The sequence below is a fragment of the Thalassophryne amazonica genome, chromosome 1, assembly GCF_902500255.1.
Source record: "Thalassophryne amazonica chromosome 1, fThaAma1.1, whole genome shotgun sequence".
Classification (NCBI taxonomy): Eukaryota; Metazoa; Chordata; class Actinopteri; order Batrachoidiformes; family Batrachoididae; genus Thalassophryne; species Thalassophryne amazonica.
In genome coordinates, this window is record NC_047103.1 from 82,245,856 (window position 1) to 82,270,511 (window position 24,656).

Consider the following 24,656-nt stretch of genomic DNA (forward strand, 5'->3'; position numbering starts at 1 on the left):
ATCTGGCAAAGTGGGAGCATGTAGAGATTGAACAGTAAAGGGCCTAAGATTGATCCCTGAGGGACACCACAGGTCAAGGATGCTGGTGCTGAGGAATAGTTTCCTATGTCAACAATATAAGTCCTGCCTTGTAGGTAAGACTGTAGCCATTTTATGACAACACCTGAAAAACCAACCCAACAATTGAAGTCGTACATCAAGCAACAATGGGAAAGAATTCCACCTACAAAGCTTCAACAATTAGTGTCCTCAGTTTTCAAACACTTATTGAGTGTTGTTAGAAGGAAAGGTGATGTAACACAGTGGTAAACATACTACTTTCCCAGCTTTTTTGAAATGTGTTGCAGCCATCCATTTCAAAATGAGCAAATATTAGCACAAAAACAAGTTTATCAGTTTGAACATTAAATATCTTGTCTTTGTGGTGTATTCAATTGAATATAGGTTGAAGAGGATTTGCAAATCTAGTATTCTGTTTTTATTTACATTTTACACAACGTCCCAACTTCATTGGAATTGGGGTTGTATGTCTGAAAGTGCTTTAGAAACTGTTTCTGTATTTACTCTGGTTCTGATGCTAACCTCTTGCACCTGTCATTTGTCAGACCTGCACAAGGCTGGGATGGGTTACAGGACAATAGGCAAGCAGCTTGATGAGAAGGTAAAAACTGTCAGCATAATTATTAGAAACTGGAAGAAACATAACATGATTGTCAATCTTCCTCGGTCTGAGCTCCATGCAAGATCATGCCTCGTGGAGTAAGGATGACTCTGAGAAAGCCCAGAACTACACAGGAGGACCTGGTCAATGACCTGAAGAGACCAGGGACCACAGTCGCAAAGATTACATTAGTAACTCAGTATGCCGTCATGGTTTAAAATCCTGCAGGGCACGCAAGGTCCCCCTGCTCAAGCCAGCACATGTCCAGGCCCGTTTCAAGTTCGACAGTGACCATCTGGATGATCCAGAGGAGGTATGGGAGAAGGTCATGCGGTCAGATAAGTACTGGTATCAACTCCACTTGCCTTGTTTGGAGAATGAGAACAACACTGTCCTCACCGTGAAGCATGGGGGTGGAAACATCATTTTTGGAGGGGCTTTTCAGCAAAGGGGACAGGATGACTCCACAGTATTGAAGGGAGGATGGATGGGGTCATGGTTCATGAGATTTAGGCAAATAACTTCCTTCCCTCAGTAAAAGCATTAAAGATGGGTCGTGGCTGGGTCTTCCAGCATGACAATGACCCAAAAGAGACAGACAGGGCAACTAAGGAGTGGCTCCATAAGAAGCATATTACAGTCCTGGAGTGGCCTGGGAAGTCTCCAGACCTGAACTCAATAGAAAAATCTTTGGAAGTAGCTGAAACTCAAAACCTGAATGATCTGCAGAAGATCTGTATGAAGGAGTGGACCAAAATCCTTGCTGCAGTGTGTGAAAACTTGAACTACTGGAAAAATCTAACCTCTGTGATTGCAAACAAAGATTTCTGTACACTGTAAATGCTAACATACTAATGAATAAGAAATGATTAGTGAACCAAACTTAGAAATCATCAACCTGTTGTGAACACTAATATTAAATAATTAAGTAGAAATTTGGGGTTAGGGAACATGCTTAACTTAAGTTATACCACTTCAGTTAAATGAGATAGATTAATTTATTGTCCCAGGGTCCTTTGGGCGTTCTTTCAGGCATGCGCACTTTGTGCGGATCTGCACCATCTACTTCACGCGTTCCTCTCAGCCACGAGCAGGCGGTAAAGACGGCGGTGAACCAGAGCTCCTCTTAGTTTGCGTCAGATATGCCAGAGGAGTATTTGCATTGAATTGGTAAGTAAATATTTTAATACTTTGTTAACCGTCGAGTTTTCATGTTGTGGTTTCACTTTAGTTCGTGTTATTGCCGGGGGTTCAAGTAGGCCGGAGGCCTCCGGAGTTCGGCTCCGCCATTAATGAAAACTCAGCTTTCCTGAGCAGTACAGCTCCTGTTTTTACTTTTTCTAAATGACTAATTCATCCTGAGGTTTCTAGCATCACTTATTCTCCATGATATAAGAGCAATCTGTTAAGGATCAAGCTCTCAATTCAGTCTACCTGTGCAGTGGTTCTCAACCTGTGGGTCGAGGCCCAAAGTGGGTCTCAGCTGTTTTCAGTTGACAGTGTGTAAATCAAGTAAAAATGTGTCAAATATATATTCCGTGTTGATATGAAAGTTTGGGTATGATTGTGTTTCTTTTTGGTTAATTTAAGACCGTGTTATGATTTGAGGTAGGAGGTAAAGCAAAATTTAAGGGGTTAGGATTAGACAAGTTTATACTTCTTCATACTCCTTTTCGCTCATGTAAACTGAGAAACTTCAAACGTGAGAGGATCGCTGATTCAGCTACTGCCTTGTTTTTTTTTTCTGATTTTCACTTATTTGTATTTTTAACTGTTTTAAGCTTCATTTACATGAGTGAAATAACAATATCAATCAATAGTCAGTAAACCTACGTACCTGAAACAAGAAGTGTACTTATTTATTTTGACATTACCTTTGCAGTGTCACTTAAACTCAATATTAACCAGGTAATCAAACCTTTCAAGTTCATTTTAAATCTTTTTTTTTTCCTAAATTCCTGTGGGGTTTTTTTATTATTTGTTTTTTCTTTTTTTTTTCTTTTTTTTGTATTGTTTGTTTGTTTCTCACAAGTGCTTAATACTGAAATCTTCTTATCTTTTCAGGTCACGCAGAACAGTGTTCTCCGATGCAGTGGACCTGTAAGTACTGCACATTTGTTGCTAAAAAGAGGGGCTACTTGCTTAAGCATTACTGTTTAAAACATGGATTCCACACAAGGACATCTCTACTCCCATGCCTGCATAAGGACTGCTTGTGCACATTCAAATCTTTTAATGCACTCCAAGTACACCTATCAACATGGCAGTCTCAAAAAGATTCAGGCAAAGTCAGGGAAACTGCATTTCACTGTCAGTTGTGCAACTTTGTTGAGCTTTGCACAGAAGAAGACTTTTTTGCCCATTTGCGTCGACACCTTAAGCTTAGACAAATGGTTGCTTGTCCATATAAAGAATGTCACTTTCAGAGCAATGTTTATTCTACTTTCAACGCACACAGAAGCAAAGAGCATCAGGCGCACAATGAGATGGCATTCAACCCTGAAATTGTTTCACAAAATGTAGTTGAAGAACTTCCAACTAATGTAAGTGTTCAGCTGGAAGAGAGTGACCCTGGAGACGATGACAGTGAGTGGGAAGTTGCTGAGCTAAAAGATGTGGAGGACTTACAGATTCAGTTGGAACACAATGTAGCTGCTCTTTTCCTGAAAATGTCATCAATTCTTAACATTTCTGAAACTGCCCAGCAAGAAGTCATAGAGCAGATCAACCAGATTTACTTATTTTCAGAGCCATTGCTACATTCTTCTATTCGAAGAATTCTACACACACATTGTGCAGATGTTGATGATGCTTTAGTGAATGAAATAGCTCAAGTGGTCACTGAGAATAATGTATTCCTCAAATTAACTTCTGATGGCGGATCATTGTCAACCGCAAACAAGCGAACATCATACATTTCGAGGGAATTCTCTTTGGTTATGCCAGTTGAGTTTGTCCTAGGAAATGACAAGCAGACATTTGTGTATATCCCTATATTAAAAAATGCTGCAAACATTGCTGAGCAATAGAGACATTTTTGAAAAAGCCATGTCACATGAGGCAGCTTTGTCAGAAGAATACAAATCTTACAGAGATGGTTCCCGCTTCAAAGACAATGCTTTCTTGAATGAGGAAGAATTCAGGATTGCTCTTTACCTGTATATTGATGACTTCGAGGTGGCCAACCCCTTAGGAACCTCCAGAAAAAAGCACAAGCTTACTGCCGTCTACTGGGTACTTGGCAATTTACACCCTAAATATCGCTCCTCTCTTCATTCCATTCAACTTGCTCTGCTTTTCAAGGCCAGCAGCATCAAAGACCATGGTTATGGTGAAATTCTTCGCCCTCTTATTCAGGACCTTGTTTTTCTTGAGCAGCAAGGCATATATGTTGAACATTTGGGAGCCACTGTTAAGGGCATGGTGTTATTTATTGCCGCAGACAATCTGGCTGCCCATTCTTTGGGAGGGTTCTTTGAAAGCTTCACAGTTAGCCAAGTGTGTCGGTTCTGTATGGCAAAGCGGGAGGAAATTCAGCACAAGGAAGTACGGACAGGCTATTTTCAACAAAGAACAAGAGAAAACCATGACAAACATGTGCAAGAGGTGTCACAGGATTCAACCAAGGCTCAAGAATATGGTGTGAAACGAAGCTGTCCGTTTAGTGAAAGCTTGCACCATTTTCATGTTGTTGATGGTTTCCCTCCAGACCTTTTGCACAATCTTCTAGAGGGGGTTGTTCCATTAGAACTGGCTTTGTGCTTAAAGGCTCTGATATCGCAGGGAATGATCTCCCTTAAGGCTCTGAATGATGCTATAAAACAGTTCCCATACACATTTTCTGACAGAACAAACCAATCCCAGGTGATTCCAAAGACATTCTCCTCAAAGTCCACAATTGGTGGAAACGGTCACGAAAATTGGACTCTTCTCCGACTTCTGCCATTTCTGATTGGTCAACACATTCCGAAGGGCAATGAAACCTGGGAGGTTTTAATGACCTTAAAGGAAGTGATGGAATTGACAGTGTCCACAAGCTTTACAGAGGAATCCTTGTGCTTTCTTGATAGCAAAATCTCTGAGCATAGAGATTTGTTTCAGAACGTTTTCCCAGGTGAAAAGCTACGACCAAAGCACCGTTACATTGAGCACTACCCTCAGCTAATTCGAACCTTTGGTCCTGTATCTGATGTTTGGACGATGCGTTTTGAAGGGAAACACAAGTTCTTTAAAAAAGCTGTGCATCACTCTCACAACTTTAAAAACATACCCCTCACTTTAGCAAACAAACATCAGAAAATGATGGCCTTCCATTTATCTGCTTCATCATTTTTCAAGCCTCCCATTGAAATTCACAAATTGAAGTCTGTGATGGTTTCATCATTTCCAGAAAATGTGCAGAACTGGCTCAGTCAAAGGACCAACCCACTGAACACAGTACTTGTAGCATCCTCTGTCTGCATTGATGGCATTAGGTACAGTGCTATGATAATTTCTGTGGGATCATGCTCAGGGATCCCAGATTTCAGACAAATCACAAAGATTGTCGTAAACAACACAGACGTAGCATTTGTCTGCAGACTGATGACCTCATGGTATGATGAGCATCTTAGAGCATATGAACTCTGTAGTGGCCATTTTCCCACCTTCTCAGTCACCCAGTTGTCTGAAATGAACGATGTTTTTCCTCTGTCACTTTACAGAGTTCATGACAAACAGCTTGTTTCACTCAAACGATACATATTGTGCTGAGTGAATTCAACACCTAAATGTTGCCTGTCTGAGATGAATTTCTCTCTCTTTTTTTATTTACTGGAAGTGATATAGAAATGGAGCAAAGACTGATGCTGCGGGTTATCATAAATGATGACAACATACAGAAGATAATCTTAAATGAGAGACCCGATTCTATTGAGGAACTAAAGTCACAGCTGAGGGATAAGCTGTCATTGCAGGATGACTTCAGATTACAATATGAAGATCCAGACTTCAGTAATGCGCTCTGCAATTTGACTCAAATAGCAGATTTGCCTGAAAGAGCTACTCTGAAATTAATCCCACTTGTGACTCTTGAGTTGACATCCCAGTCTTCACCCACCAAGGAGTCAGACTGCAGCACAGTGGATACTGAGATCTTGTCACCTTGCTGGGTCAACATCCTCACTAAGAAAACAGTGGCCCGAGTTCTTCAACATACCTAATTTCTCAGTGGATGTAGCATACAGACTGAGACAGGCAGATCTCTTGTTCATGAGAGATGGTGTCCCATTCACTCCATCACGAGACATGAAACATGACATACTTGAGAAGCTTGCTGAAACAATGTACAGTTTCAAGGCCTACCCTGATGATGATGACTTCAGCAGTGTTGCAAAATCACTGGTTAGCAAGCACCCCAGCCTCACTGAACCTGGTCCCCAGCCAGGATGGTATGGCTGGAAGAACAGCCTAAAATTCAAGATGGACAACTATCGTACAAAACTGCGTAACGCAGGATGTGATGATGTAATGATCAATGGGGGTAAACGAAGTAAACGCAACCCAGAGGGACAATCATCCAGCAAGAATATCAAGCGGCCGAAAAGAGGTGAAGCCAATTATTTGCCTAACTTACCTGATAGACATGATGAAAACAGCCTTGAAAATGCCAGGAAGGTCATCAAAGAGGAAATGAGGAAAAGACACCCCGATGCCACTCTTGTCTCAAAACTGATGGACGAAACATTCTCACTGCGCAGAAGGGAGATAGTGGTACAAGAGCCAACTGTGCAGAGCATGATGGAACGATGGCCAGCACTTTTCATGGAGAGACAGGTAGGTGACTTGTTTGTTTTCGAAAACTAGATTTGTTTTTTTTTTGTTTGTTTTTTTCGAAAACTAGGAAAATAAAACTGAAAAATTACAAAAAATAGTCTGAATATTTAATTTAATATTTATTTTTTCTCCAGTTGATTTAATATATTCAAGAAACTAATATGTTATTAGTTAGAAGTTTCAAAGATTTATGAGAGAAAATGATACAAGAAAAAACTATGAACAGTACAATTTATTTTTTGAACATTTTTTTAAGTTGATTTATATTTTAAGTTCAAGGAAATCCACTGTTCAAAAGCTGAGCTTTAAAAAGTTCAATATATGCATGATGTTTCTAATTATGATTTTTGCCATGATCAAGCAACTCTAATTCACCCTAGCTTCAAACATCAATATGTCAATCAATTAAATGGTGGTCAGCTTAAAGGTGTAAAATTCTCCCCTTAGGTGGCAGCATTTCACTTGATTCAATGGAGGGATAGCATTAGGTGCTTGCCAGCGTGCCGGCGTCGCCGCCATATTGGAGAGGAGTCAATCAAGCCGAGCCACCGGACCGCAGTTCATGTGGTGCTGGCTAAAGGTGCCACAGGTGTTTAAAGTTGTGATTTTGTAACAAAGCAAACCGTGAGGAAATCTGGTTTAAAAAAAAATCGTGAAGTTAATGATTAATATAGCCTACTTGGGCACTATATCCCTCACCAAGATGGCGGCACTGGTAATGTCTGCGACCTGTGGTCGCTCCACCACCATGTATGTTTATATTGTTTTTTTATGGATAAAAGTAATGGCAATGAAGGTTTTATTTCAAAGATTGGGTATGATTTTATTAATTTTAATCAATAATTAGATCGGTTTTTTTTTTTTTTTTTTTTTTTTTGGGGGGGGGGGGGGTTGCAAGAACTGTGTACAAAATCTTACACTTGTGTAGAAATATTACACACTGTACCTTTAATGTTGTTTTCCCTCTGCCTACTTCCACTCTGTTTTTCAGGTCTTTGCTGAGTTTAATCGCATCGCCAGCAAGAATCTTGAAGGGGACTTTTATGAAGCTCTTGACAAGCACACGCCACGCTTCATCAATCTTTTCAAGTCCAAAAAGGAACTATGGGACAAAAACTGACAGACTTGATGCAGCACATCAACTGGGTGGTAAGGATTCTGTTGTGTTTTTTCCAAATTTTGAGTAATTTACACTCCGTCATGATGGGTTGCTGCAATGAACTTTAGGCCTCTTTCACACACTTTGCGTTATCACTCAAGTGTTCTCACCATTGGGTATTCACACTGTCTACCTGTCTGCTGTGTTGCTGTTGAATGCTGCTGCTGATAGCACATTAGATAGTGACCGCATATGCACCTGAAAATCCTGCTTTTCACTCATATTCCTCAAACCAGTAAATATTATATAAGTGACTATGTCCTGCTATGTCAATAGAGTGAATAATGTAATCTGATCATTTGACAATGAAAATAAAAAGAAAAACATTTTTGTCTTGATTCAGGCTCGGACAAGATGAGAGTCTCAGGAATTTGATGAATCCACCCAATTGTACCATTTTCTGTTGCCCTATCTCCAATACAAGCCAGTATTATTAGAGGAAATACAGAACAAAACACTTATTCTCCTAAACTCTCAAAATGCTACAAAGGTCTTAACCTATATCTGTTCTCGGTATTTTTAGTCGCCTGATGTGACGGCACTTCGGACTGTTGTCCTCAAAGGCCTTCCAGTTCTCCTCAGTGAAGACTCCAGTGAAGTCTACAGGACTTGCCTAGTAAGTAAAAGAAACATTGATCTCAATTATATCAATTTATTGTCAAATTATTATTATTGCATATTTCATAGCATTGTAAAATAGTTAAAATATAATTATTTTCCCCTACATAATTAAAAGATCCTCTTAGATGAGCTGGAAAAGACATTGTCTGCCAACAGTGTATAAAGTCTTTTGAAATGAGCTCAACTTTAAAATCTTCAGCAGTCAAGCAGCATACACACCATAAATATTTTATATAATAGTGTAATACAGAAGTATGGAGTAGTGAGAGTGCCAAATTCCAAAAATAAATGTATAAAAGAAAAAGCCAATAAAGTGTAAAGAATGAAAAAAATGAAATAAATATAATGTTGTTTTATAAAGCAATATTTATCAAAAAAATAAATCTATGAACAAAGAGGATGATAAAATTTGAAAAAGAAAAGTGCTTATAAATAAAATAAAAAATAATGTGGTTAGATAAAGCAATACTAATAAAGAAAATAAGTGCATTAAAGAAAAGACCAATAAAAGTAGAAAAATAAAGACAAATATATAAAATAATAAAAAAGGTGCTTTTATAAAGCACATTAATTTTACATTATTAGTACATTGCCATGGCTGTTTTATTATTTATTTTTTATTATTCATTATTATTATTATTAATAATCTCTAAGGGCACTCCGTTAGAGATAGGGTGAGGAGCTCAGTCACACGGGAGGAGCTCGGAGTCGAGCCGCTGCTCCTCCACGTCGAAAGGAGCCAGCTGAGGTGGCTCGGACATCTTTTTCAGATGCCCCCTGGACGCCTTCCTGGGGCGGTGTTCCGGGCACGTCCCCTCAGGGGGAGGCCCCAGGGGAGACCCAGGACACGCTGGAGGGACTACATCTCTCGACTGGCTTGGGAACGCCTTGGAGTCCCCCCGGAGGAGCTGGGGGAGGTGTGTGCAGATCGGGAGGTCTGGGCTACTCTGCTCCGGCTGTTGCCCCAACAACCCGGCCCCGGATAAGTGGAGGAAAATGGATGGACAGATGGATTATTAATAATATTATTTTTGTTTTTTTATTATTATTGTTAGTAGTAGTATTTATTTTTTATTTTGTATTGTTGCTTTTACTGTGCACATTAAACGCCATATTGTTGGTTTAAATGCTTAGTTTTTCTCTTTCTTTTTTTTCTTTATTTCATTTTTTTTATCGCTGACAATGTCACTTTTAAAAGCATAGAGAATATGTACAGAAAAATATGTGAAGTGGGGAGTTCATTGTGTGCAGGAGGAATCCCAATCGATAACGAAGAAACATCTCGGGTTCCCTGCCATTTAAAGTCTCTGCAGACGGCTAAGTACAGCGTGGAGTTGACTGAAATATGGTCAATATAAACAAGAAAAGGTGTTTGATAACCAGGGAGAGTTTGGCGTCACAACAGAAGACAAGAGTACAGTTATTACAGTTTTTATAGGCATTACCTATCAATAAATACACGCCAATAAAAAAAAAACTCATACAAAATCCTGTTTCTACTAAGATCTTTAGTATAAACTACAATAGATATTTGATATAAGTATAATAAAGAATGCAAAAATAAATAATACAAATAAATAGAAAGTAATGGCAATGTACTAATAATGTAAAATTAATGTGCTTTATAAAAGCACATTTCTTAATTATTTTAGTTATTTCTCTATATATTTTTAGCTTTATTAGCTTTTTCTTTAATGGATTTATTTTTTGGATTCATATTGCTTTACATAGCCACATTATTTTTTATTTTATTTATAAGAACATTTCTTTTTCAAATTTTATTATCCTTTTCTTTCTTAGATAGATTTTTGATTAATATTGCTTTATAAAGCATTATTATACATTATTTTATTTTATTTATTTGTCTTATATTTGCACTTTTATTTGCTTTTTCTTTATACATTCATTTTTGTAATTTGGCACTATCACTACTCCACACAGAAGGGCAATTTGACTACACTTTGAGTACTTCTACTTTTTGCTCACATTTTGGCTAATATTACTTGCATACATGAACTCTCATAAGGTTTTGAGTGCAGTACTGTAGAGGAGTATTTTCACAATGTGGTATTAGTACTTCTACTGAAGTAAAGGATCGAAATACTTTGTCCACCACTGTCCGCAAGTTACCAAAGTATCAAATCAAAATACTCTACTAAAAAAATACTACCTAAAATTATTTAACAATATATCATGTAATTAAATGAAGCATGTCAACGCAGATTCAGTAACTAGTCCTCTGTGCTTTTTTTGCAGGATACAACGAAAGAAGCACTGGCCTCAGTCACAGTTGGGGTGATGATTGTGATGGAAGATGCTCAGCAGCAGGGTCCAAACGCAGTGCACCTCCAGCCCATCTCCACTGCCATCATACTTGAGGGAGGTACTGTCATGGACAATGTCAGAGACTTTCCCCAGGCAGTCTGCCTTCTGTTTGGGTTTATGTATGTCCTTCACTTAGATTACCCAAAATCCATGGAAAACACATTCAGATTCATTCAAGCAGTCATGCTTGGACTGGGAAACAAAACCCTCCCTCCAAAACTGATCACTTTGCAGAACAAACTAATGGTGTAGGCCAGTTGACATTGCTGAGTACAGACTTTGCAGGTTTTGTGGGAAAAAAAAAAAAAAAAAAAAAACATGGTCACTTGTTAACTGTTCCAGGTAAAATATGTAATGTTCTAATGTAACACTTTGATAGTGTTTGTAAGATGATGAGTGATTTGTTGATTGACTGTTAAGTGTTTGTAGGACAGTGATGTATTTGTTAATTTTATCACTGCTGTGCACTTTTACAACATGAAAACATGTTGATTATAGTTCTATCTGTTCTAATGTAACACTTTGATAGTGTTTGTAGGACAGTGATGTATTTAATGTTAATTTTATCACTGCTGTGCACTTTACAGCATAAAAACATGTTGATTATAGTTCCAGGTAGATAGAAAGACATTTAGTCAAAAAGAAAAGAAGTGGGGAGGTAGGAAGGAAAAGAGGTAGTTACGGATAGAGGAAGGAAAAGAGGTAGTTACGGATAGAGGAAGGAAAAGAGGCAGTTATGGATAGAGGAAGGAAGGGAAAGAGGTAGGTGCTTGCAGAGGCAGAGAGTAAGGAAGGTAGGTAGGATGGTAGGAAGGAAGTGATGGAGGGAAGAAGTAAGGTGGATGGTAGGTATGGAGGGAAGGATGCATTTACTGAAGGGACAGTTTTTTTTTTCCTTCATTTGTGTTAATTTTCTTTCCACAAAAGTAGAACACGTTCTCAGAGCCATAAATGCACCATTGAGCATTTAAAATAAATGTTAATGGCACTAAGTTACTGAGTGTTTTCCATTAATTGTGTTTTTGGGGCTCATTACAGTTAGATAATGTGTTTTTTAATAACATAGCATTTGTCATCATTTCTATTGTAGAATTCTTGTTGGTAAAGAAAATTAAGATACAGTTGACCTGAATGAGTAAAACTAAAGAGAATTAAGCTTTCACAATACATGAATAATAAATTGTGTTTACTAAAATAGATAAATAAATAAAATGTTTTCTGAACTCTGTTGATTTGAGTACTGCAAACTCAGAATAAATAAGTTACTGTAATCTAATTTATTTAAGTTTATTTGAGCTTTGCAAACTCAAAATATATGTTACTTTAATCTAATTTATTTAATTTGAGTACTGCACAATCAAAATAAATAAGTTACTGTAATCTAATTTATTTAAGTATATTTGAGTACTGCAAACTCAAAATAAATAAATTACTATAATATAATTTATTTAAGTTTATTTGAGTACAGAGAACTAACAAAAATTAGTTAATCAAATCAAATGTATCTAAGTTAACATAAATTATTTTTTTAAGGCAACGACTTTGCATATTTTTTTTAAGTAAAGTCAACTTATTATATTTTACAGTGTACCAAACATTAAAGGGGAACAGAAACACTTTTTGAGAATTTGTTTGTGCATTCCTTGGTAAAAATTAAGTGTTATTCATACACTTGCAGAATGTTTGAGCGCAGTGTAGATAATATTATTTGAATCAAATCTGCAGCTAAATTTACATGTAAATTGCCATTGGCTGACATCAGTGGAGGGCACTTCGGTTGACATCACTGGTTGGGGTCTCCTCTGCTGGGGACAAGTGCAGGTTACTGAGCTCGCTCATTGAAGTTCTATTAGTCTCGTCAAGAAACAGGTGGAATCAGCTGAGCATGTTGGCAAAGCCACAAACGGAGGAACAAGGGAGACAATATTTATGTATTGTAAGTGGTTTTGGTCATTCTTGTTACTTTGTCCATGACATTTCATTGATAAACAGGTGTATGTTTCTTGCCCGTGTCTGTGTCGTCCGAGGACAGGGACGACACACACCACTCACACACAGAGATGTGCACACACACCACTGACTTCATGAATGAAACTTCAGACCCCTCCATGATTTCTAAGTGGGAGAACTTGCAAAATCGCAGGTATATATATATATATATAAAATGTTTCGTAATGGTTTTAGGAGCCGCGCTATGCTGAAAACAGCAGCTCTGTTCAGCTCGGCAGGGCAGCTTAACAGTGCAGATGTGTGTAACTTTCAACGATATACAGGTCAGAATGGCATTTTAACACGCATTTTGAGAGTGTTTTTCTGAGTGTGTTCAGTCGTGAATCTGAATTGAAAATGCATTAACATCTGGGAACTTCGTCAATATTCTGCACGGTTAGGAGGCGTCATGAGGCTGTCCACGAAGGGACGTTCGTGTTTAGTGGACAGACTCTACAACCTCTTTGCTGGTGCCTCTGGCAGGGAATCTCAGAACGAGGCTCATCTTCCCCCAACCAGTGATGTCACCCGCCTGACCTGCATAAATGGCAGCAGCCGGTTGATGTCAGACCACGACTAACACAAGGTTTTCTGTAGATGTTTTATGGTCTTTCGTGTTTCTTGAACTATCAAAAGAATGCATTTTTTGTGTTTATTCATGCTATAAATAATCCATGGGCATTTCTGTTCCCCTTTAAGGTCTGTTTATTTATTGTATCAAATACTTATTTCATGCAATAAAATGCAAATTAATTATTTAAAAATCATACAATGCGATTTTCAGATTTTTTTTTCTGTCTCTTACAGTTGAAATGTACCTATGATTAAAATTATGGACCTTTCCATTCTTTGTTGGTGGAAAACTTGTAAAATCGACAGTGGATCAAATACTTATTTGCCCCTCTGTACATGTCTGGTCTGATGAGGAGAGCCTCAATGCTGTCCAAATACTGACTTAACAACCTGTTACCATTATTTAGCCACAGTCTTCAGTAAGGCTACAGCCAAGTCCCTGACTCCCCACTGAACTTAGGACTTCATAATAGACTTGCTGCCAATAACCATGCCCCCAAGGGGCAAGCTGTATTCTCTATGAGCCCCAGAGCATCAAGCCATGGAAGACTATATCCAGGAATCACTTGCAGCTGGTTTAATTTGACCAGCCTCCTCCTCTTCGGGGCCGGAGATTTTCTTCATGGAAAAGAAGGCTAAGGCCCCAAGACCATGTATAGACTATAAACCCAGCTAACAGTTAATGTTATAACATTACCCTATGGTTCTCACAAGGTCATGAATGTCACTGGTTTTGTAACATTGTGAGAACATTCTCAGAACATTTGAATTGAACCTTGAATTTTTTTCTGAAATAAAGCAAATAGGAAAAGCAAATAATAATTTAAAATCATCGTCTGTAATTACCGCTTCTTTTTATTTTGTAAAATCCAGATGATAACTCACTTCAAAATTCTAGTTCTTTATAACGTTAGCGGAACATTGCATGGATGTTTTAAATCCAGTCATCCATTTTCTTCCGCTTTATCTGGAGTCGGGTTGTGGGGCAGCAGCTCAAGCAAAGCCGCCCAGACCTCCCGATCCACACACACCTCCCGCAGCTCCTCCGGGGGAACCCTGAGGCGTTCCCAAGCCAGCCAAGAGACTTACGAGTTGTAGTCCCTCCAGCATGTCCTGGGTCTTCCCTGGGGCCTCCTCCCAATGGAACGTGCCCAGAACACCTCTCCATTGAAGCGTCCAGGGGGCATCCGGAAAAGATGCCTGAGTCACCTCAGCTGGCTCCTTTTGACATGGAGGAGCAGCGGCTTGACTCAGAGCTCCTCCCGAGTGACCGAGCTCTTCACCCTATCTCTAAGGGAGCACCCAGACACTCTGCGGAGGAAACTCATCTTGGCTGCTTGTAACTGCAATCTCGTTCTTTAGTCATGAGTCAAATCTCATGACCATAGGTGAGGGTCAGAACGCAGATCAATCGGTAAATCGAGAGCTTTGCCCCCCAGTTCAGCTCTCTCTTACCACGATGGTCCGATACAGCGACCGCATCACTGCAGACGGTGCACCAATTCGCCTGTCGATCTCACGCTCCATCTGTCCCTCGCTTGTGAACAAGACCCCGAGATACTTAAACTCCTCCACTTGAGGCAAGGACACTCCACCGACCTGAAGAGGGCAAGGCACCTTTTTCCAGTCGAAAACCATGGCCTCGGATTTGGAGGTGATGATTTTCATCCCGGACACTTCCTCCCCTCCCAGCGGATCCAACTCACCACCAGGTGGTGATTGGTCGACAGCTCAGTCCCTCTCTTCACCCGAGTGTCCGAGACACATGGCCGAAGGTCAGATGATACAACTACAAAGTCGATCATGGACCTCCGGCTCAGGGTGTCCTGGTGTCATGTGCACTTATGGACACGTTTGTGCTCGAACATGGTGTTCGTGATGGACAAACTGTGACTAGCACAGAAGTCCAACAACTGAACACCACTCGGTTCAGATTGGGCAGGCCGTGCTTCCCGATCACCCCACTCCAGGTCTCGCTGTCGCTGCCCACATGGCCATTGAAATCCCCCAGGAGAACAATGGAGTCCCCAGTCGGAGCACTAACTAGTACCCCTCCCAGGGACTCGAAGAAGGACAGGTACTCTGCACTGCCGCTCGGCCCGTAGGCCAAGACAACAGTTTTAAATTTTATGTATATATATATATACACACTCAAAATATAAACGCAACACTTTTGGTTTTGCTCCCATTTTGTATGAGATAACTCAAAGATCTAAAACTTTTTCCACATACACAATATCACCATTTCCCTCAAATATTGTTCACAAACCAGTCTAAATCTGTGATAGTGAGCACTTCTCCTTTGCTGAGATAATCCATCCCACCTCACAGGTGTGCCATACCAAGATGCTGATTAGACACCATGATTAGTGCACAGGTGTGCCTTAGACTGTCCACAATAAAAGGTCACTCTGAAAGGTGCAGTTTTGTTTTATTGGGGGGGGGGGGGGGGGGGGAGATACCAGTCAGTATCTGGTGTGACCACCATTTGCCTCATGCAGTGCAACACATCTCCTTCGCGTAGAGTTGATCAGGTTGTCAATTGTGGCCTGTGGAATGTTGGTCCACTCCTCTTCAATGGCTGTGCGAAGTTGCTGGATATTGGCAGGAACTGGTACACGCTGTCGTATACGCCGGTCCAGAGCATCCCAAACATGCTCAATGGGTGACATGTCCGGTGAGTATGCCAGCCATGCAAGAACTGGGACATTTTCAGCTTCCAGGAATTGTGTACAGATCCTTGCAACATGGGGCCGTGCATTATCCTGCTGCAACATGAGGTGATGTTCTTGGATGGATGGCACAACAATGGGCCTCAGGATCTCGTCACGGTATCTCTGTGCATTCAAAATGCCATCAATAAAATGCACCTGTGTTCTTCGTCCATAACAGACGCCTGCCCATACCATAACCCACCACCACCATGGGCTACTCGATCCACAACATTGACATCAGAAAACCGCTCACCCACACGACGCCACACACGCTGTCTGCCATCTGCCCTGGACAGTGTGAACCGGAATTCATCCGTGAAGAGAACACCTCTCCAACGTGCCAAACGCCAGCGGATGTGAGCATTTGCCCACTCAAGTCGGTTACGACGATGAACTGGAGTCAGCTCGAGACCCCGATGAGGACGACAAGCATGCACGAGCTTCCCTGAGACGGTTTCTGACAGTTTGTGCAGAAATCCTTTGGTTATGCAAACCGATTGTTTCAGCAGCTGTCCGAGTGGCTGGTCTCAGATGATCTTGGAGGTGAACATGCTGGATGTGGAGGTCCTGGGCTGGTGTGGTTACACGTGGTCTGCGGTTGTGAGGCTGGTTGGATGTTCTGCCAAATTCTCTGAAACGCCTTTGGAGACGGCTTATGGTAGAGAAATGAACATTCAATACACGAGCAACAGCTCTGGTTGACATTCCTGCTGTCAGCATGCCAATTGCACGCTGCCTCAAATCTTGCGACATCTGTGGCATTGTGCTGTGTGATAAAACTGCACCTTTCAGAGTGGCCTTTTATTGTGGGCAGTCTAAGGCACACCTGTGCACTAATCATGGTGTCTAATCAGCATCTTGGTATGGCACACCTGTGAGGTGGGATGGATTATCTCAGCAAAGGAGAAGTGCTCACTATCACAGATTTAGACACTGGTTTGTGAACAATATTTGAGGGAAATGGTGATATTGTGTATGTAGAAAAAGTTTTAGATCTTTGAGTTCATCTCATACCAAAAGTGTTGCGTTTATATTTTTGTTGAGTGTATATATATATATATATATATATATATATATATATATATATATATATATATATATATATATATATATATAATTACTCTTCAAGAGCACCCAGTCCTAGATCAAATCGCTATAGATATTTGGCTTTATATTCAATATTTTCATGTTCTCTTGTAACACACTGTAGCTTTTTTGGCGTTTAATAAAGGCCTCTAACAAGTGCGTGACACCATGCAAGCAACGGGAGAACTTTAGGCATTAAAACCAGCATGTTGCCGGTAAGCTTTGCGCATGCACAAGAAATCAAACAGCGGCTGCAAGGATAAATGCTGTCATAGCCTGTCGTGATCACCATCTTTCTACCTATATTATTGGAACCAACAAAGTTAGATATGTACTATGTATATGTGAGTTTATATATCTATGTACATTTAATATGTAGACATATGATTTAGCATCAGTGTACAGATCACGTGAAAACATCCGCCCGGAGAATGAAGCCGCATGAAGCTGGGAATCAAGACTATTGTTATGAGAGCAGCTAACGCTTTAGGAGTGCATCCCTTCTGTGCGCTGTGATGACATCAGTGTGTGTATGTGTGTGTGTGTGTGTGTGCAGCAGCAGCACGTCAGCGTGTTTACGGGCTGAGCGAGACAAGACGAGAGTGGAGCAGAGCAGGTTAGCAGAGAGAGAAATATCAGGATAAAGTATGACTGTACTGGAAGAAGTGTTTGGTTATAAATGCTGTAAAAAATATAAGGTTTAGAATGGCAAGAGGTGTCTGTCTGTCTGTCTGTTCACTGGCTGCCGTGCAGAGTTAATTGGGCTGTTGAACCTGAAGCAAGTTCAGCGCTGGAGGACGACAGAGTGTTTTCCCCTACGCTCCTGAGTTGAGTAGGAAAGTTCGACAATATGCAATGCAGCAACATGGTATTAAAAATTATTTTGGTAAAAGTGTCTTGCTTGCTTTATTTAAGCACAGTTCCAGAAATATTTGAGGGCACTTCTGGAGTCAAAAGATTTTAAATACTTTAAAAATGGATGGAGCTTTTTTTTAATTGGGGTACTTTGCAAACTAATGGTTACAATACACTTAAGTGTAGAAAAAAATTAATTCTGGTGGTAATAATGGATGTAGAGTAAATAATATTTAGTGTTGTGTGACATCTCCTGCCCCACATAAATATTTCTGGAACTACCAATTGTTTATTTTCTTAACATCAATCCCAAATATTATGCACCAGCTTTCACGTAGTGGCCTTGGACTTTATCAACCTCTTTGAGCACATGGCTAAGATACTGACATTGGATTGTTTATACCACACAAGGAAGCAAAATCTATTTGTAACATATGACATAGGATTTCCATCATCAATCTAGTTCTGGACAGATATTTCCTCAAGGTTACATAAAGCTTGGCCCCAACTTTCAGTGCAATGCTTCAGTAAGATTCAAGTGCATCCACACAGGAACATCCATAACCTTGCAAGAACATACCTATCACGTTCTCCTAGGGTTATCCTAATGTTTCTTGTAATGTTCCCATAACGTATTTAGTAACATTGAGAGGGTGTCAAGAAAACCATCCATAAGAAAGTTCTGCAAATGTTTTACGTAACGTTCTGGGAACATTTCTGGTTATGTTCTGATAACATTCTGGAAACATTTTTTTGTTACCTGGGGAGGGCTTAATGTCGTAAATGTAAAGAACAGATATCCACTCCCATTAATTGCATCAGCATTCGAGCCACTAGAGGGGACTAAGGTGTTCACAAAATTAGATCAACAAAACGCTTACCATTTGGTCAGGATATGGGAGGATGATGAATGGTGTTTAATACACCCATGGGCCATTACGATTATCTGGTCATGCCATTTGGTCTCACCAATGCACTGACGACAATTGAAAATTTGATTAATGATGTACTTTGGGATATGCTTAACAAATATGTGTTTGTGTATTTGGACGACATCCTGATTTTTTCCCCCAATGAGAAGTTCCAGGTTCAGAATGTCCATTCTGTACTGCAGTGGTTACTCGAGAACCAGCTGTACATAAAAATGGAAAATTGCGAATTTCACAAACCCTCAGTATCTTTTCTGGGGTTTGTGCTGGCTAAGGGGGCAGTCAGGATGGACCCAGCTAAGGTAGCGGCTGTGGCTGAATGGACCACACCACACACCCGTAAGGAGGTACAGAGGTTCCCGGGGTTTGCTAACTTCTATAGAAAGTTCATTCAGAATTTTAGTACCCTTGCATCACCTTTACTTGATCTTACCTCTCCCCACAGGTCTTTTGTTTGATCCCCTGAATGTGTGCTGCGTTCTGTGAACTTAAGCAGCATTTCACTTCTGCTCCTGTGCTACTCCTCCCGGATCCCAGTCAGAAGTTCATGGTCAAGGTGGATGCCTCAGATACTGGAGTAGGAGCAGTCCCCTCACAAATTAGCCCCACCGATGGTAAGCTCCATCCATGTGCATTTCTGTTCAAAAAACTAACCACTGTTTAAATCATCTAATCAGAACCCGCAGGGTTAATTGTCACCGCTGTGTGTTCCCAAGCAACCATGGACTCATACTGTTGTAGATTTTGTCACTGGTCTCGCGAGCTCTCATGGCAACACAGTTATTCTGACCATCACAGACAGATTTTCTATGATGGCACACTTTATTCTGTTACCAAGACTTCCCTCAGCCAAAGAAATGGTAGAGGCTGTTAATGTTGTCATGCACCTTGGCTTTCATCAGGACATTGCATCTGACTGGGGCCGCAGTTCGTGGGTTGGTTATGGTTGGAGTATTGCAGACTCCTAGGAGCTACTGCCAGTCTGTCCTCCGGCCATCATCCCAAGTCCAACAGACAGACAGAATGCATCAACCAGGAGTTGGAGAAAGGAAGCCACCCAACATTCCACATCCTGGTTGGAACACCTGCTTTGGGTGGAACTGGCACACAATATCAGACTCGATGGTCAAGAATGGTTGGACACAAATGCAAGACACAGACAAACAGCTCTGTGGTTCAAAAAGGTTTAGTGACATATCAAGCAGAGGTGAGTACACATGAAGGCAGTCCAAAACAAGCAGCAGTACAAAAAAACATCAGGCAAAGGTGGAGTCAGGTAAACAGGCAGGTAATCAAAAAACAACGAGGCAAGCAGGACTAGGAAAACACACGAACAGAGCTGGAAAGAAGGCACAAGGCACATCGATCTGGCGAGGGACTAGTGAAACCTGTGAGCGTTAAATACACCCAGGTGATGAGCTGCAGATTAGGAACAGGTGTACGTGGAAAGCACCAGAACAATGGTGTGGCCAGACAGAGTGAAACATCCAACACCATGCACCAAGAGGAAGATGAGAGACAGGGACAGAGAAAACCCAAGCAGGAAAAAGACCAGCAACAGAATGAACATGCAGAAATACAAAATAACTAAACAAAGCAAAACAGACAAAACACAAAGCAAAAATCCAAACCCTAACACCCAACACTTTACTGTCTCTGACTTCACGCTTTTCACCATTTCATATAGTCCATGGTTTACAACCGTCTCTGTTTCCTCCCACAGACTCTGATTCCCCTGTCCCGTCCACATTGGCCCTAGTGAGGAGGTGCAGGAGAACCTGGGAGTGGGCTCACCAAGCCCTCATCAAGTCATTGGCGGTCAACAAGAGGGCTGCAGTTTGCAAAAGGACTCCTGATCCATCCTACGTTCCAGGCCAGAAGGTCTGGCTCTCGACCAAGTACCTGCCCTCTGCCCACCCGGTTCATCGATGGCTGTCGGGCGTTCACTGTGCAGAGGCTCCTGTCTGCTCATAGTCAGGGCTGGGGGATCCAATACTTGGTTGACTGGGAAGAGAATGGTCCAGAGGAACATTCATGGATCCTGTCTCATTTTGGTTGGACCCTGGCCTCAATAAAAATACTTAAAATAGCTGGGGGTCAAGAGGGCCCTAGTCAGGAGGTCTTGCGGGGGGCAGAAGCTGAAGGGTTTTAGCCACGCTATTGCTCCCCAGAACCATTTTCTGCAGTGAATTTGCAAGGAGAGATAGGGAGGATGGAGGCACCTGTTTATCCAACTTTACAAGCTGGACAAAATCTGTCTTCATATGCCAGCAACTTCTGTGCCGTGTGAGAGAGTCTTCTCCAAAACTGGAGAGGTATTAACAAAGAAGAGGAACAGACTCAAGCCTAACACCACTGAAATGAGCTTGTTTTTAAATAAAAACCTTTGAAGCACCCAAATCCCCTTCATTTTGTCCAGCTATGGTCATAACAGTCCGCACTTGCACAAACATTTCACAATTTATATCTCTATTACATACAGTATTTTATGATGGCACAATCAAATTATAACACAAGTACTGTATATTATTAATGTCTTTAAATGAAAATATAGTCAAAAATTTCAAGATGCACATAGAACCTTTATTATTTAACATACAGTGCCTTACTGTTTCATGACATCTTGCCCTTTATTGTTCCATGCAAGTGCTATGTTAAAGATTGGCTAGGAGGTGTTGCCATATTTAAGTGTATCAAAAGGTGCGTTTACACATAAGCAAGATGCGTTACGAATGTAATTTTTCTGTCATTCATGACATATTCCTGACATTCTTAATGTGATTTAACGCATCTGAATAGGTTTCTTAATAGTGCGTGTTGGTGCGTGATATTCTTGATATTCGTGGAGCATGTTTTTGCCTGTCAAAAAATCTTCCACGAATGTCACACACCACCCTCATTTCGTCTCACGTCGTGGAGGTCGCAACTGAGCGTATTGATCCGTCTTGATGAGTAGTGATCCTTAATAGAACGTGACAACATTCGTAGTGGTTCCTCTGATGGTTCTTGGAGCCCAAACTGTCACGCGTTATTACGAAGTGACATGGAAACTGTCAAGTTTTGACACGACTTGTAACGTGGCGTCACATTTCACTGCGCGCCACGACGGATCCGTTTTCTGTCACGTGCGCACAATTAAACTCGGCTCTAAATGTCGGTTCACAGTTCCTGCTGAAGCTCCTCAGTAACCGTTGAGCGGGAAAACAAGTCTGAGCCAGAGGAACCAGAGGAGCGAGAGGAGACTCACGTGCAGCCAGACATTCTGCACCTTCTCCAGTCCGGCGGAGGAAGAAGCGCGTGCACAATTAAACCCTGCTGTACCGCATTCAGTTTGATTGCTGACACCAAGTCGGCTAAAAGTCAAATTTCAGTGCTCTTCAGCGCGCTCCTGCAGGTGTTCCACCTGCTGCATGCACCTGATGTTTGGGAAAATGGGCGAGACGACAGCCGCATGAAGCCACACATCTGGCGCTGTCCTCCTCCTCCTCTCTGCGCCACTCCATGGCACAGAGTCCAACTATGCATGCAGTCACAAAGTTCTTCTGAAAAACTGGAGCGATCTGAATTCGGTTGGATGAATATGGGTGTGTGTGTGGAGACAATTCACCTCGTTCACAACATGACAGAACCTAACGATGCGCGCGTAACAACGCGGAACACTATTCTTGACCGTGCGTAATGGTTCCTGATAATTCTCCGGCAACATATGCCATTAATCGTAACGCGTTGTAACAGGTTGCAGCAGTTCCTGAGGACACCTGACGCCTCTGCCCCGAATCATCACATTCGTGATCAGCGGCCAAGAATGTGTACTTCGTGGCATTCGTGACTTGTCGTCGTTATGTGTAAACGTAGCAAAATGCTTCAAAACACTGAACCATTTCAACACAATTGCTTCATATTGATTCAGTGGTTAAAAACGCTTTGGATTCTCCATCACTAATAATTAGCAATAAAATACACCAGCGACCACTAATTATTACCACATGTGCACGGATAGACTTGCAATCATGAATACTTTGATTCTGTGTTGCTAACCAGGATGTGCAACATTTCCTTTAAACACTAACTTACTGAAGAAAGAAGCAGAGAGAAACTAACCTGGATTTACCACCTCTAATCCCACGGGTACTTGATGCCTAATGTCAATGTTCTGGCATCCAAGCTCACCAGTTTTGTCCCTTTCGATTATGTCTTTCTGCAGAATTTGACTCATTTTGTTTGGCTGCATTTTGGCACCATTACAAAGCAAGTTTTTTTTTTTTTTTTTTACCGTTTTACGGCAATTCATACCCATTTATGGTAGTACTGTTTAAGCATATGATTGCTAATGCGCCTTCAAAACAGACTGATTTATCCTGCTGTCCACCCGTCTGCTGCAGACGATGATGTAGCGTCCAGTTTATTTTTGTTGTTGTTTTGTTTTACACGTTTTGTTTGTTTTTTTTGTTACTGATTTATACCACACGCAAAACACTGGCAGAAATTTTAAAATGCATAAATACGCAAAAATGCGCAATTCTCACATGCCTGATTCCTCATGTCTCTGCCAGTTTGTTGTCCCTTAGTGTCGCCGCTACCAGCCTGTCTCAGTGCTTGTTTGTCTTTGCCACGCCATGTTCTTGAACCTATTGCCTGTTTTCTGACACGTTCAACTTTTGCTATCCCTTTGTGGAAAAAGGTCCTATGGTAAGCCTCCAGATACTTCTGTTTCCAGGTGAGGCTGAGAACTTTTTGAAGTACCCTTGTATTGTCTTGATTTTGATGCCAAAGTGTTTCCAACACAAAAAGCCATTTCCTTTCATATTATGTTTTTTTTATCATATTACTACTCTATCCTCATTGATTCTTGAGATCTGTGTAATGAGTGAATGTTACTGGTTTACGCTGTTAATCATGACAACACTTCAGTATCTGAGAGTGTTTCAGCAGCTGTTAGTATCTTTGCACAACATTTACGACCAAGATGCTTGATAATATCCACAGAAACACACACAAACAGAGGGACAAGCAAACTATAGCACCCTGTTTGTGTGTGTGTGTTTGGGGAAAGGGACAATTTCTATAAAGAAGCAATAGTAACAAAAATAAATTTGTACATGATCTCATATGGATAACAATCCAACTGCAACAGCACTTAAACTTACCCTGACCACTCCATTCTTGTGCATGGTGATGCAATTGTTGGGTTCTTTGGATAGCTGGAACAGTGCATGGGCTGTTGTCTGGTGCACTGCACTGTTGCTTGACTTGAGGTAATGAACCAGGGGGGCTACGACACCAGCTTCCCCAAAAGAAATCCTGTTGCAACCCAATATGCAGCAATGGCCGATCACATCAGCTAGGTGGTAACGGAGCCTGTCATTTCTCTGTGTGAGGAAGAACAGGATGCCATTAGAACCCAGGGAGCAGTATTTGCAACACAGAGACCAACTGCAAGCTGTATTACAGCTCTGAAAGAAAGTTTTGGCAACATCTATTAGCATTTTTCCCCATTAGTAGGATTTATGCTACAATGACTCAAAGAATGACAACTAAAATCTATTTTAAGGACAGTTGTGTATAGGCAGTAACTTCAGTGCTGTTAAATCATAAAATCTTTTTTTGCATCCAGTGGTGAGGTACACTTACTGTATTAGTCAATTCTGCCAACAGTGGAACAACCCCGTGATCAGTGATGATTGCCAGATTAGTCTTGTCTGTGGCTATTTTGGTAATGGCTGCGCACACACTTGCCAGAACTTCATTGTTTGTTGACTTGAGCAAATTAACAATCAGTTCCAATCCACCACCAAAGGACCGCACCATTTCCCCTGCATCCTAAGGTCAAAGAGTCTATTATTAGCTGGAGCTCTTCATCTGTAAAAATGAGTGAAGTAGAGGAAGACCAAAGCAAACAGGCAAGGACACATGGCCAAAGTAGATACAAC

The 24,656-nt window shown here is 41.0% G+C and overlaps 1 protein-coding gene across 1 annotated transcript in view; it reads right to left on the bottom strand.

Annotated features, from left to right (window-relative positions):
• The window catches only part of armc4 (armadillo repeat containing 4), a 342,895-nt gene that overhangs the window by 52,968 nt on the left and 265,271 nt on the right, over positions 1–24,656 (bottom strand). The window contains exons 19-20 of the mRNA XM_034172024.1: positions 24,358–24,546; positions 23,874–24,095 (exon numbers count right to left, since the gene is read on the bottom strand). Of these exons, the coding sequence (XP_034027915.1) occupies positions 23,874–24,095; positions 24,358–24,546 (411 nt within the window). The remainder of the gene's footprint in view (positions 1–23,873; positions 24,096–24,357; positions 24,547–24,656) is intronic.